Consider the following 16,026-nt stretch of genomic DNA (forward strand, 5'->3'; position numbering starts at 1 on the left):
TCATTGCTTCGAATGACTGATACAACACGAGGCATAAATCTTTCCACGCAGATACATATATCTCTGTGCCATAAAAATACCTTTCATGAATACTTTGGACATAGCATACAGTGAGAGAAATACTGTCTATTTTACAGTTTCAAGTGAGTTATTAATGAAAAATTCGTTTCTGTACTCCGTCAGTGGCGTCGACAACATAGCCGTTGGCAATTTCAAACTGCTGTCATCACAAAGTGACGCGCAGAAGGTGCTAATGACCAAACATTTGCTGTGTTCACTGGATCACCTACAATAAACACAATACAAGAAAATCCTCAAATAAACATTAGTCAATTGGTACAAACCTGAAAACGGGCAAATGCACAATGCACTGCCGCGATTTAGTTATGATTTTTCCGTATTTTTAAGAGACTATGCTTGTGACAATGCGCATGAGGTAGAAGTCAGGTATGTGTGTACTCGCCTCCATGTCTACACTATGTCATAAGCTCGATTCTACCCGGTAGTGTGCAATCATTGGATCTCAGAGGCAGAACCCTAACTTTGTCGGTATACTATTTTTTGACCCCAAAATATGACTTTTATGGTTAATGTTATGATGGCTCATCAAAGGCCAACTGAATGAGACCACCTGTGATCGCCTCCAAAATAATATACACAAACCACGGCATGATCACAGTCGATCACGACCGGCAGAACAAAACTGGCTACTGTTCATCTCATCCACAGCACAGTCGTGACTTTGATCAACAGGATCTACGAATGTTTCAAGGCAACGGCCTCAAACAGCAGTGTCTTACAACATTACATTCAAGTCTGTTTGCGGCAGTGTACCTGGCTGGCATTGGACAGCTCAGTACTGTACACAACCATTTCTCAGTGTAATGTACATGACGGTAAAAACTACCGTATCTTTTTGTAATATCGTCTGTTTTGTTGCCTTATAGTATATATATATATTGTACTCAACTAAAACTGTCTGGATAAGTATTTCCTGCAAAATTGGGTTCTTATCGAAGCTAATACTGGCAGCAACACGATTTCAACATTGATTTGGCATCCATTATTGATTGCCAATTCTGAACCCTGGGATCACAAACGATGGGTTTAAACAGATTCGACACAAAATTCTATCCAAATCACTATGATACTCTACTGGTGAACCTGATGAAACTTTCCATCAAAACTTTTGGCAACTGTAGAAGCCTCCTTGTTAGGGACTGGGTAAGCCTCTATCCATTGGTGAAATAATCTCCCACTACAACAATCTTACAATTTCTAATCCTTGATTCGTGGAATGGACCAAATGAGCGACCCCTACGGTATAGATCTGAAATAGTGCACATTTAGAGACCTGTGAAGGCTTGTTACGAGAACACACATCACACTGTCTTATATACGCATGCACATCAACACTCATATCTAGCGAGTAGTACCCTCACCTGACTGTTTTGGGGTCCTCCAAATAGATATCAAATCAGGTCCAATAATCGTTATCATTCAAGGTAACTAAGAAATTTACCAGGTCCAAGGAACATATTGAAAATGACAAAGGCAATGGGGTCATCTTGAACCCACAAACTAGTGGTGGTACCATGTGTCTGGAATGGGTAAGCGTACCCTGCCAGCTAGCCGCACCCGTCAAGATTGACCCAAAGCAACAAATCCATTGTTATTTGGTGAATTCACCAAATTACTTTTGTGAGTCAAAATTTGGTATGCTGTCACTCATCATTTGAGTAACAGACAGGTCATATTTTGATACAACATCTCCGTATCTACCGTAGAACTTCTTAAATGATTTCACTTATCTACTTTCTGAGAATCCTTGCCTCACTAACTTTTGAGCTAATAGGCTGTGTCTAACTTGAAAGTCTTCATATGAATTGCATGCTCTACTGTATCTAAGGAGTTGTGAAATATACACACCATAAGCTGGAGATGATGGTATATTGCTTGACAAAAAGGGAAAGTTTATGATTTCAAAATTGAAATCGTCTCTTTTGTCATACAGCTTAGTATATAGTGTATTTTGTCTAATTTCAAACAATACGTCTAGGTATGAAGCCGAGTCCACACTTTCAGTTGTTTCTTTTATTTCTAAATCATCTGGGTAGATGTGGTGTAGACAATTGGATATACCAGGATTGTTTAAACTGATGAGATCATCGATATATCTATGGGTGTTGTTAAATCGCTTGGCAATCCTTTTACACCAAGATTTCTGAAGTGATTGTTTGAACTCTGATTCATACGAACACAAAAATAATTCTGCTAGAAGTGGGGCGCAGTTTGTGCCGATGGGAATGCCTATGGTTTGCCTGAATGTCATGCCAGCACACTTGATAAATATGTTGTCAATTAGGAAATATAGCATTTGAATCACTCAACATCACTGTATTTGAGTTTTAGCATCGCTGTTTTTGGTGAAATAGCCCAAGTTGCGCTTGATGGCAATGTATTCATACCTACGACTACCATTCTTGTAAAAGAAGGCTTTCTTCACGAGAGATGATAGCCTGTTTTTAAGTTTGTTATGTGGGATGGTTGTGTACAACGTTGAAAAATTAAATGTGTGGACTGAATTGTACATGTTTTTGTTATTTTGTAAAATATGTAACAATTCTTTGGGTTCTTTAATATCCACATTTCATTGACCCCACTAGTTTCATAAACTTTGTCACAATACCGTACCAAACCAGATTTAATGGTTGATAAAATGATGGTTAAAAGTTGTGACAAGCGTTTTGTTGTACACTAACTGGAACCAGCTATGAAACGTTGTTTATAGGGATTCTTATGGATCTTAGGAATCCAATATAGAATAGGTAATACCTTGTCATATTGCGCTAACATGATGCCAAATTCACTCAAAACTGTTGAATGGTTCTGCAATATTTCCTCTTCAGATAAGGTTGAAAGAGAGTATGTTGTGCTACTCTCATCATATGACTTAATCTGAAGTTCGTTCTTTAAACATTGAATGTTATATTGCTTGCAGACAAAAATGATATTGTTTGATGCTTTGTCTGCAGGCACAACAAATTATCGTGTAACATTTTGTTCATCGGGTCCTAAACGCTATTTTCTAAGTTTTCTAGACAAAGCATAAAGAAAATTTTCACTGGCGCTTTACACAGTGTTGCATGACTATGCTTTCTCAAAGAAGCAGGTCTTTGATGCTGAAGGAATATGACTAGAAAGCCTATTCCATAAGGAAGCAGCGGCATTCATCTGTGTAGTCGTAGCTCTCGTTTTTCTCCGACGAATATGGATTGCAAAGGGATACTCCGAGTCGTGCAACGGGAAAAAAAGTTTTCCGTCGCAACGTACGAGAGCTAGCTATGGCTGCTGCTACGGCGACATATGAGAAAGAACGATCATCATAATTTGAGTCTTGTTGGTTTAGTTTTAAGAGAAATTTCGTCAATTAAATAGAGAGATCTGAATTCTGGTTTATGAAATCGAAAACTTTAGTGTATACACAGTTCCTCATGACAAGACCAATTATTACGCTATTAATAACAAGTTATTAATAGCGTAAAACTGTCAGTAAAATTGTCTCGGGTTCATTGGAGGAGAAAGGAAAAAATTGAGCCGTGATTCTTGAAGTTGGCCGGCAATGTTAGCCGTAAATTGCGTACAGCCTCCGTGTGTTCCCGACGTTACACGGGCTAGCCTGCATATGAGCATTTTTTCAGTTTGTCTGTGAATAAGTCAGCATATCAAAATTAGACTACAGTATATCAAAATTGGACCCCATATATATCTCACATGGATATACTAGGCTTACATTAGATAAAAGATAAAAACAGTTAACCGCCAGCTAAGTACAAAGCAGGGATCGAGGTACAGGCCCGGGTACGGGCTGAGCGAATCCTTGTCCGAATCCTTGAACGCTAGCGCTTACAAACAGGCGAAGTTGGTCAGTTTTTGTTTTATTGTTATGTCCATTAGCCGAAATGTTCTGTGTCTGTGAATGCTGGCCGGACCCTTGTCCATAACAATGGAGAAAACATCAGTTTTGTAGTCATTCAAGTCACTTGAACTGGACCATTGATACATGTCATACCGTCGTACCGATCGACACGATTGCAAGCGTAACACTCGGAGCTTACGGACATAAGCAAGCGCGTTCATGTATGGCCGTGGTTTGAGGGACTGTGGGCTTAAATACTCGAAATTATCGTGTGTCGCAGCGCATTCTTTTTTATTTTCCACCAAAAATGATGACTTTGGTATTTTACATCATAAAATGCACTTTTAATAGTTTGCTAGTATCCGTTTCAACTCACATCGTTTGGTGTCACCATTCTCAACTACCGAAAATCCAGTTGTTGTGGATTCGCGAGGTAGGAATGCAGAGAAATACTTAGAAGAGCCAAGTGTAGAATTTGGGACTCAGTGGAGATAATTTGTTTGCGTTCCTGCCAGCCTTATCCTAAGCAGTCTTTGTAGTTTTATCGCCCTCGTTAACGCTGAATATTCATAGACGTGGGCACTATACGGTTCTCGAGGCCTTGACCGTATAGTGCCCACGTCAAAACTTGTATGGCCAAAGCTGGAATGCCCTGAAATCTCACTGACCAGCTCACATCTAGACACCAAGCACTCCAAACAATTACGGGCCACACTACAAGCTGCCTTATCACTGCCACCATGATCCCTACCAAATTGTTTACACGCCCTCAGAGGCATACAGCTCATGGTATCAGCATTCTGGTGTCGCTTACCAACTCTCTGCTCTATTTTGAAATCAAACTTCGAGCCAGTGAGCCAGCTGCTCTTCCAAGTTATTGAATAAAAACAACCATGTCAGCGAAGAATTGTCACACAACAAGTGGTCAGCTAGCAAATAGTGCTGAAATGCTTGACATAAGTCATAACCACCAATGATTCTCTGCAAGTAACAAAGAAGTTTCTCTCTCTTCTACGTAATATCAGGTCGTATAAGAAACATCTCTCAACTCTGTCTTTCATCTGACTCAATAATGCTTCCACATCTATCAAACTGGCATCCGTATCAAAGACAAACTGTCCTTTCAAAAAAGAGAATGCAAGTACAGGCACTGATGTAAGAGCCTCTTCAACCATTCAAAGGCTAACTTGCAGTCATTGGACCGCTGAAACAGCACTAACACGATTGGAACTAAATTGGGATAATTGGAATGGCAAAATTTCTCAAGAAGTTTAGAAATTTTTTCTAATATTACACCATATTAGCTTACCATCTTTAAATTTTATTCAAAATGTACGATGCTGTTGAAATGTTATTAGTAAGAATCAGTACATGATAGTATCTCATGCAATATTGTTCAAAACATATGAACAATATTCATATTTGAATGAAAATATGAGAATTTGTCTGTAGTTCCTTACTACTGAAACACTGGTAATAATCTCAGTTTGTCACTTTCCTCGACCAAAATGAAGTTGTTCAATTGATTTACAGTTAAGTCAGTCAGGGTCATATAAAATTTGCCGGGACTCAATTTAATTAGTATTTATGAAGCCCTAAATTCACGAAAAAGTCAGGGACATTTCAAAAGTGCCCTGACTCAAAAGTCGTAAATTTGGGAAATTCTAAGCATTTTGTCTCGTTTCTTTAGTACATTTACACCAAAATGAACCTTTTTCATGAAAATGAATCCGATGAAAGAGGTTTGCGATAATTGTTGTGTTTTCGTTGTTTTGTTCGATGAGAACAATATTTCAAACTTTACACTATTCTATCATTTTGTAAAATTGCAGCTGTAAAAATTTCGATTTCGTTACATTTTCCTAATATTTACTTTCATTCAAAAAAAGACCACTGCTGTTCTATACCATTATTCTTTCAATAAAAGCCCTATAAGGGGCAACCTTTATTCGTTTCACATCCCCTGTATTAATGTGTTGAGTCATAATATAAGTCATAAAAAGATTGGTGGAATTTTACTAAAGACATATGAATATGCAATTAACAACTCAGTGACCTTTTTCTTTTGTTCTACACTCACTAAATTCTTAACAAAGCGGTTATACAAGTCCTTCAAATGCGCTGGCACCAATGGTATTGTACTACTCTGTATTACTCTCTCCAGTGCAGCTACTGTCTCCTGCAAGCCACTACATTGGTCTCCTGAGTGGCACTCTCTGACCTATGCCTGTCAATGTCAACATGAAACAGAGACGGCTAATATCCAGGGCACTAACACGAACCAAACGCAATACAGCTAGTGTCTGTGCTTCCTTTATTCGGGTGTATATATATATATATATATATATATATAATTATATATATATATATATATATATATATATATATATATTATATATATATATTGTATATATATATATCAGAACCTGGGTTGCACACAAACAGGAAGTAACCTTATGACCTGGTTGTCACTAATATACCTGCAGTACAATTACCTATCTTAGAATGACGTATCCTGGTGGCGGGTTCTACAATTGGTGTCAACTCAGAGACAACTTCCTGTGGCATACCAGCCCCCTGTAGCTACTTGGCTGACCCCACTAACCGAGTCATTATACTCCTTATCTGTCCACTTAGAAAATGAGGAAATATTAACAGGGATGATTGCCTCATGACCTTGGGGTAAACACTCATACGAATCAACCTGTAAACAACGTCTATCCCTACTATCACTACACAGTTTCCCATCTTCATTACCCTCAAGATTTTTTCCATTTTCAGTACTATCGCAGGTCACAACCACAGGCTTAACTGTAGACTGTTTCCCGGGCTGAACGGCTACCTTATTGTCCAACCCTGTGGTATTTAAACCCTGGCTTTTATTTCTGGAGCACTCAAATCTCTCTTACCGGTATTTGGACACTTCTTACGAATATGCTACTGTGACCACAAAGCCCGCAACTAAATTTCTTACTAGAAACTCTCATTCTTTTCCTTTTCAAGTCAGCCACACCAACAACTACTTGTTCAATCAGGGAACGAAGGTCGCTGACCTCACCTTCAGCTTCAGCTGTTTTCTCAGTAACAGAACGATGACCAGTCACTCTATCTTCCCACACAATGACAAGTAGTTTTCTTCAGCTACAGCTGCTTTTACACAATCTTCCAGTTTGGATTTTGGGATCTCCCAGTTTTATTTTTTTTTCCTTTTAATGGTTTACTCCCCCACAGTATCAAAGTATACCTCAATACACGGTGGTTCCCACATCTTCCCCTTGCTTCCGGTTAGGCCTTCCAAACTGTTTCCCTAACAACCCGTGCAAAATTTTATAGTTGCTGCCCTAGTTGCCTACAGATATTATTAACGAAGATATCGTAAACCTGCTGGAATTTTTTCACTCAAACAACTCACACTGCCCATCAAAACTCAAATCGCCACCCTGGCCAATGTTGGTCGATGCCACCTTCAGTGCTATGCCCTTAATCTAGCCAGGTCTGTGTCGAAAGCATGAGGTAGCATGGGCTCATCTGTGTTATAGCTTCCAAGTGAACGTTAACGAGCGTGCCAGCCGTTCAGCAGGCTGAGTAATTTGGTCAGAATGGTATATCGTTTAGGACTGATACCAGAGTAATACTCTTTAAGTGTTTTTCTGATAATTGCAAAGATGTAACTTGTGTGCATTGATTAGTGAAAAATTGGGGATTTTAGCTTTGAAGAGCATGTTTTTGAGGTCATGAACAAATGCGAAGAGGGGCAGAACGACGTAGGCATACGGATGTTGAGACGTGTATGTAGTAGGTGACGATAAATTTACAAAAAAACAGCAACATCCGATCAACATTGGACAATATTGTGTTTACAAATGCTGTGGATACATGTTAGGCTTCATTTAGGCAGTTGCAAACGGGATCTTTAGACATAGAGAGACTGGTTAACGTGTTCAGTGCCTTATAATAACTAAAATAATGTTAACAGCTAGTTTCGTATGAATAACATACGTATTGTAAGATAAGGTGGACATTTGGCTTTGGTAAGGGACTGGACGTAAATTAGCAGGGGGGGAGGGCCGGGGGGATTTCGTAAGAGAGTGACCAAAAATTTATGACCCTCCCCCAAAGTAAGGCTGAAAAATTTATGACCCTCCCCCAAAGCAAGGCTGAAAAATTTGTGACCCTCCCCCAGTTTCAAAAAATAGAATATTACAAATTGACCGAATCTTCAACGATCAAAAATTGAGGTGGGGATTTACAACACAGGCAATATAGATCGATACCAGCAAGAGATGTCTGCAAATTTTTTATTTGCTTCTGCTTGTGACAAGAACAAGTCTAGAAATGGATGTCAGCCTTACCTAAGAATACTTTCAATGACATGTGTCAGTCCCATTTGACCAGCATGGGTAAAACTAATCTTGTAGAAAAATCTCGATAATTCTATGCTACAGATTTTTCAGTACTTTTAATGAAAGGAAACCCCTGATTTCTCTGCCTACACAATATGCATTTTGATTGTTATGATAATGGTTTAATATACTGTTTAACTCTTACACTGTTTAACCCTTTCACCACCATAGTTTTGCCCAATCCCATTGTTATCAATGGTGAGTGTGGACCTGTTTACAGGGAATTGGGGGTGAACAGGTTAACTTAGTAAACCAATCACAAGATAAAGGAGTACTGGTATTCTTGTTTCCAGTGTGGTATGGATGGATTGTTCTGGGGAACACCATAGGATAAACTCTATGATTAAATTAATCCATTGTTTGATTTTCTGAACAAGTTTGATGAAATGCTCTATTTTCCACTTTGTCAGCACACTAGTAAATGTGGAACAAACCACAAAAAACAGTTTAAGACTTCACTGGACACCAAAAAATGACACCACTGCTCAAGTGTCATCAAGCTAGGCTGACAAACTGAATCAATACAGAGCATATCATGCTAAAATACGGCAGCTAATACTGAAAAATTCTGAAATCTTATGAATTTATATAACTCTGACCTGCAAAGTAAACAACAAACCTAACATCTTGTCCATACACCATTGTTTCAAATAACAGTGATTGACAGGCAAAAATTACAAAACAGCAGACATGGAATTTAGCCATTTTCATTGGCCATTAAAGGGACAAAGTCACTCATTTTTGACAAAATTTTGGTCATTTTAATTTCCGTTGAATATATAATGCTTTTCTGCTGCTCACTGAAATGGGCTTAATTGCAATCTCTGGTTGTCACAGCTCAACTCATATGCATGCATGGATATAACATGTGGTCACTTAATAATTTAATTTAATTTAAGGTATGTACCAAAAATTGTCACAGTAAATTTCACATGTTAATGTGCTTTATAAAAAGTGAGAATTGAATTGCAATAACCAGAGAGTGAGCATATTTCAGTGAGAATTCAGTGAGAAATGTAAATGGCAAAATAATATCAATAATGAGCGACTTTGTCCCTTTAACTTGGTACATATCTAGTACAGATTCTTGTTATTCAAGTGTCAAGCAGCATGACCATTACACTATTGAAGTATTAAAATGGTGGCAATGAATATTTTTATAATTGTTGCATTGACAAGATAGTACTGTAAAATGTTGACAAAAATAGCTTTTGTCCAAAGTATCATAATATTAGCCATTTCTGAACAGGGATGTAAGATTACACCACCATGTGAACTCACAAATATTTCCAATATGAAAGTGCAGTCCTCTGCTGAGTGTTGAATCATGTACCGATATGTTGTACACCATGGAGGTAGACACCAAGCATAGCATTATGTGAAAGAGTTAGTCTTGGTACTCCCGTAGATGACCACTAAACAAGATTGGCAGTCCACTTGTTTCAAAGCTATTTAAAAACTTTCTTCTGGGCCTATTTCACATCAAACTTGACCCTCTGCACTTGACCTGCAAGCTTGGTACTTACATGTATTCTGGAAAATGACAGTAATTTCAACGTCATTTTAAGTCAGAGATTCGTCATGTAATTCATTAATTTCTCTCAATTATTTCTGTCCGTTCTTCCTGACTGTCAAAATTGATTGAGGTCTAAGTATTGAAAGTACTTAATTTAATGATGATTTTCACAAATATGTTTCACTTACAACTTGACTAAATTGTCACTACTTCCAAGTGTGACTGTGAACATCATTCTAAAAATATTCAAATACCTTCAATGCATACAAGTTTGTTTACAAGTTTCGCGCTGTACCAAGAAGTTCTCTGGACGTACACTGTACATTTTACCCTATCATTTTCAGGAAATAAAGGTCTGTATGTTTAAATGATTGACTTATTGGCTTGTGAAAAATATATTAAGGATGAGAAGGATAGTGATATTGCAATTCACAAGTCTCGGTGTTGTCTTCCCAAGCAGGAGTGTATCAGTATCACCATGGACCTAGCTCTGCATGGCAGGGCTGTGAGTTACCAGCGCGCGTTATACGGCCTCCTACCACAGGCCATATAACGCTGGTAACACACAGCCCTGCCTTGCAAAGCTAGGCTACCACACTCTTTTGGTAGTACCGTGGTATCATATATTGCTTTATGTAGCTGCAGTTCCGAAACTGAAGGGTTTGCCTTTTTTCGAGTTTAAGCTTTTAGATTTTAGGGTTTGATCAAGTTGACGTCCTACCTAAACAGCAGTCCAAATATTGAGGTACAACGGCAATATTGCTCTACGCTAGGAGGATATGTGTACCACCGTCGCTACGCAAAGACTACTTACCCAAAGAGCTCTCTCTCTACCGGGTGCATAGGCCTTCGCGTTGCGACTGTGGTTGCACCTGTGTGATGAGTATGCCGTTGTTGGAGGCAATCAAAGCAGCCAATAGTTGAATACTCTTACCATTCTCGTAGGGCTTAGACTACTACACCAAGTCAATGGCATTCATCATGCCAAGTAGGCAGTAAATATGTACCCTTTCACTTTGGCTTTGAACTGCAGATGTGGAATGTTATGATTCAACAGACTGTCCAATAATTCCAATAATGAATGCCCAAATTGGCTCATATTCATAATGGGATAGAGCACACTAATACTCCATTAAGAGTGATTGTGATAAGTAATGCTCTTCAAATGTTTTCTTTTATATTATAATTAATGCACATGCATGTGCCTGCCATTTTTTCTAAGGAATTATAATTTAATATTTATCAAAATATCAGTGAAATTCATAATTTTGGAATGCATCACATTGACAATTGAGGGAATACTGGAAACATAATGTGACACTGATCTCAATAACAATGATATATGGTCATGTACAATGTATTGAGCAGTTCAATCTCTACATGGGGAGCAAATATGGGAAAGTACAACATATGTTTAAAATGTGTTCCTGGTACAGATATAGAACTACATGTGTGCATGACCCCATTATTCACTGGATTTAATAATATTCCTGATAGACCTGTGTAGAGAACTGAAAATACCTGTACATGTGCTCATTGCACTCATATCAAATCCAGTTTTACAAAATGTACTATTGTGTTCCAGTAGACAATGAGAAGGTTTGGTCATGTTGCCCTGTTTGTGGAGAAAGGTCAACAGAAAGGCTATGCCTATTCAAGCAATAATTTAAGCAAACAATTCAAAGTATGGTCATGGATTGAATGCTATAGTGTGAAATTATGGTGTTTTAACATTGACAATACTTTGTCAATTTTTGTGCCCCGTTTCTTTGCATTTTAAACATATCACAGAAAGCAGCCTAGATAATAGGGGATAGACTGATCCTGATTTGACACAGAAGTGGCAAACACTATTTCATGACCAATCAAATCTCCATATTCTTAAATGACATTGGGATATAACCATATTTAATCAAGTTCAATCTGGATACGTGATCAACATGGCTGATTCACTGTATAAATTACCCACATTAAATTTCAACAAATGTCATACATCCTGCCAACACAACACAAATGAACATTATCCATTCCAAAGATAGCACCCACGTGGTAAAGCCAATATAAAATTGAAAAATGCCACAAGTAGCGATACCAATCAGATGACTGTACCTAAATATTTAAGTACACTAAAATCACTTTTCTGGAATCAAAATTATTAATTATCACTCCAAAGCTTACTCTTAATTTCAAACAACAGTATCTCTAAAAACTCAAATTCATGTACCTATAAAGTGACTGATGCAGGATGGAGCTTGGCCTTAAACTTTAAAGGGAAGTGGCTTATGAAAGAGAGGGAACTTTTGTTGATCAACAAAAAGTGGAATGAGAAATAATATTGTCAAATAGTTAGTTCAAGATTGACTACATCAGTGGAACAATGTAAGATATTGTGGTAATATCCAGCAGTGTTTTTGTTAAGGGCGGTACCTAGGTAAATGTTACAGGGGTTCCTCAGTCATTTTACCAGGGTTAGCCTTGGTATATCAGTGCAGTCATACGGGCGGACAACAGAAATTTTATGAGGGTTCCCAATGTTCCCCAATCTTAGCAAAAACACTGTCCAATGTTTATTAACGAAACACACTACATGTACACTGGGCAGCCAGAGTGCCACGGGTTAGCTGAGGAACAATATATAGATTGGATTTGCTATAAACTTAATGGCGATAAGAATAGCAACAAGAGAGACAATCCTATTTAAGATAATGGTGGGGAAGAGATGCACAGAGAGTTGGGAATGAGCACTTAATAGAAAGTAAGAGGCAGTGTGCGAGTGATGTCATGTGAGCATAATTGTCTATACAAACAATTTTGCTTTCTACCCTTAGTGCACCGACAACAAGCCCAAAAATTTGTGACCCTCCCCCTTAGAGGAGCTCAAAAAATTGTGACCCTCCCCCAAACAGAGGCTCAAAAATTTGTGACCCTCCCCCAAATCCCCCAGCCCTCCCCCCTGCTAATTTACGTCCAGTCCCTAATACTGACGTCTAAGATACGAGGTGACGCATTTCTAGACCTTACAGCGTGAGTTGTTATGCGTGCTCTTGCTGTCAGTTGGTGGGTTTGAAAAAAGCGCCATTGCAAATGCAAGAATTTAGTGCGCACACAAGTGGTGCGATCATGGTTGATTGGCTAGTTTTGATTAACGTATTCACCGTGGTAAATATAAAGCCTACTTGTCCTGAAGAGTTTGGTACATTGTCGATCTCTGTGTAGCAATAACGACTTTTCTATTGACATTACACATGTCCCTTATTTTATTATCCCACTTCTTGTTATTTCATTTGCTAATCAATAGCATCAAGCTTGTGGTCGATTTCCCTGACACTCATGCCCTACCATTCACGATTTCAACTTCAGATTAAGAGTAAGTCGTTATACCAATTGCAATTGGAGAAAGGTTCTGTCTTTAAGGACAAATTGATAGATAGCAAGACATGTCGCTATGACAATCTGGCCATCTCACTTATATTATGTATTTGTAAATTTCGTATATCTCACTTCTGCTTTCTATTTCGATATCTTCTTATCAAAGGAGGAAAAATGTGATAAAGAACGAGTCGATAGTGCATTAAAGACGGGAGCAGAGAAGCTTCAATCGGAATGGAATGAAGAAGAGTTAGCAAGGCAAAAGAGAGAAGAAGAGAATATTGTTCAGCAATACATTAGATTTGTTATAGATAAACGGCTCCCTGTTGTGAAAAACTACAAATTTGGTGATATGATTGGGGCAGAAGAATTCAAAAACAATGGACTTGACATAAGCGAAATAAAGAGTGCTCGCATAGGTTCGTAACATCTAATTCTTACTTAAAAACACTTGAGACAGATTGTGTATAAGCCATTAACTGAAAAATGTATAAAATTCTAGGTTTTAACACTGTTATGCAAAACAGCTTCTTAAGAAAATAGTTGGCGAAGAGGATTGAGGCAATACGCACTGGCTTTTTATGATATTTAAAAAGTTGTTTTGTTTTGTCTCATACAGTACAGTACAGTACAGTACAGTACAGTACAGTACAGTACAGTACAGTACAGTACAGTACAGTACAGTACAGTACAGTACAGTACAATACAGTACAGCACAGTACAGTGCAGTACAGTACAGTACAGTACAGTACCGTATAGTACAGTGAAGCACTTAACTGCAATGCACTGACTACAATGCACTGACTGCACTGAGCTGAACTGAACTGAACTGACCTGATCTGAATGTACTGTACTATACTGAACAGTAATGTACTGACTGTACTGTACTGTACTGTACTGTACTGTACTCTTCTTTGCTTTACTGTACTGTACTGTACTGTACTGTACTGTACTGTACTGTACTGTACTGTACTGTACTGTACTGTACTGTACTGTACTGTACTGTACTGTACTCTACTCTACTCTACTCTACTCTACTCTACTCTACTCTACTCTACTCTACTCTACTCTACTCTACTCTATTGCACTGTATTGTACTATAGAAATAACGGACGACGCGCTGACCATTAACGTTTATTTATGGGCATGGGCGAGAGGAAAGCCAAAAATTAACGGGCGAGGCTTGCCAAGCCCGTTAATTTGGTCAGCGCGGAGTCTGTCATTTCCATTATATTATCAATGAACCCCTAAAAACCGTAAAAATTAACGAAAATTTCCCGTGCGAACGACAACAGGGCCCCAGAACCTGTCAGTGAGTAGTGGGCGCGCTGCAAAAATTTTGTAAATCCTGAGAGTTTTTTGAATCAAGGGCTAAACTTGGCCCACAAGTTTGATTTTGAATTTTGTACAAATAACAGTTTTCGTTTTACCTGTAAAGTTACTATGTTTACGATATTATTTATATTCACGGGCATGAAAACAAACATTACTGTGTATTTGTGGGCAGGCGCATGGTTCAGCTTGAATTCAAAACAAGATGGACAATGCATGGTAATATAATGTAATATTATATACTCTACCTTCGTATAATAGTAGTTTGGGGGACAGGACCAAAGGCTCTACAAGAAGCGAGGGTATTATGCACATGTAAAATAGAGACAATATCTGGACGTTTTATTCCACTCTGCTTTACGCTCTTAAGCTTTCTGATTTAAGCAGCAGCAGTGAATGAACGATTCGGGCAATGCTGAGGCTTTGTTTTTTCTGGTCGTTATTCCCTTCTCCAAGTACAAGAAGTTAACATGTCTGACAAACAAAAGCCATCAGGCATTTTGCATCCAAGAACATGTTATATGTGCTGTTTAACATCTCACGATTACAGTGGCTATTGCTAATACTGTGCCAGTGGTTAGCACGCTAAGATAATCGCAATCATACCCATAATTATAAGCATAGACACAAAACAGCACTGAACAGGTAGTAAAGCACCAGTACACACAACAAAGATCAAATTCATGAAAGAAAAATATATGGACCTCTGGCCAAAAGGCCAGGAAGTGCTGTCAGGTGTTTCGAAAATAGTAAGCGTGTCCTGTCCTACTTGTGGCACCCGCCATATATCAATCTGTAAGTCAAATAGGAAGTGGTCACCAATTAAGATCCAATGTCACTGATGCCATAAGCAATCATTTGTCGAAGACATATAGCAGGTAAACTAAAAGATTCAAATAATTAGTGTTGCGAGGTAAGTATAGCGACGATGAGCAGTATTCGATAGAGGGGGACAGCTTGATAAGAGCGTTTTGGACACACGTCAGACCCAGATATAATATGTATTCAACTAATATATACATCATCTTAAAATTCTAAGTCGCATAAGAGTGCGAATATATGCAAATAAAATGTCAGGAGTGATTTCATCGATTGCAAAGATATAGAGATTAAGGATTGTTTACTACAAACGATACAGTAAAGGTCAGGTGTACATAAATTATCATTGTTGAAGTTATCCTCACTCAAATCGTCACATGTGCTGCATATTTGGATTCAAAGCTTTCAAACGGGCAAGTATTTTGACGTAAATGATAAACTGTCAATTACTGTTCATGTTTGCCAGTGTTACACAAGGAATAAAGTCTGCCTGTCTCACAAAAACCAAACAGGAGTGAAATTGCTCTCATTATTTCAGGGCACAGGACATGATGCATGTTTGGTCGACTATATCTGTTTGAACAAACGACAATACTCAATACTCGTTCTGAACGATCGTCTGTAGACAGTGCTATAACATTGTATAGGGATATACTTCATGAACTTAT

The 16,026-nt window shown here is 38.3% G+C and overlaps 1 protein-coding gene across 1 annotated transcript in view; it reads left to right on the top strand.

Annotated features, from left to right (window-relative positions):
* Positions 1 to 669: 669 nt before the first annotated feature.
* LOC139130576 (uncharacterized) overlaps positions 670 to 16,026 on the top strand; it is a 53,808-nt gene continuing 38,451 nt past the window's right edge. The window contains exons 1-3 of the mRNA XM_070696324.1: positions 670 to 861; positions 1,506 to 1,610; positions 13,374 to 13,626. Coding sequence (XP_070552425.1) covers positions 670 to 861; positions 1,506 to 1,610; positions 13,374 to 13,626 — 550 coding nt within the window. The remainder of the gene's footprint in view (positions 862 to 1,505; positions 1,611 to 13,373; positions 13,627 to 16,026) is intronic.

The sequence above is a fragment of the Ptychodera flava genome, chromosome 4 (genome assembly GCF_041260155.1).
Source record: "Ptychodera flava strain L36383 chromosome 4, AS_Pfla_20210202, whole genome shotgun sequence".
In the NCBI taxonomy this organism is placed as follows: domain Eukaryota; kingdom Metazoa; phylum Hemichordata; class Enteropneusta; family Ptychoderidae; genus Ptychodera; species Ptychodera flava.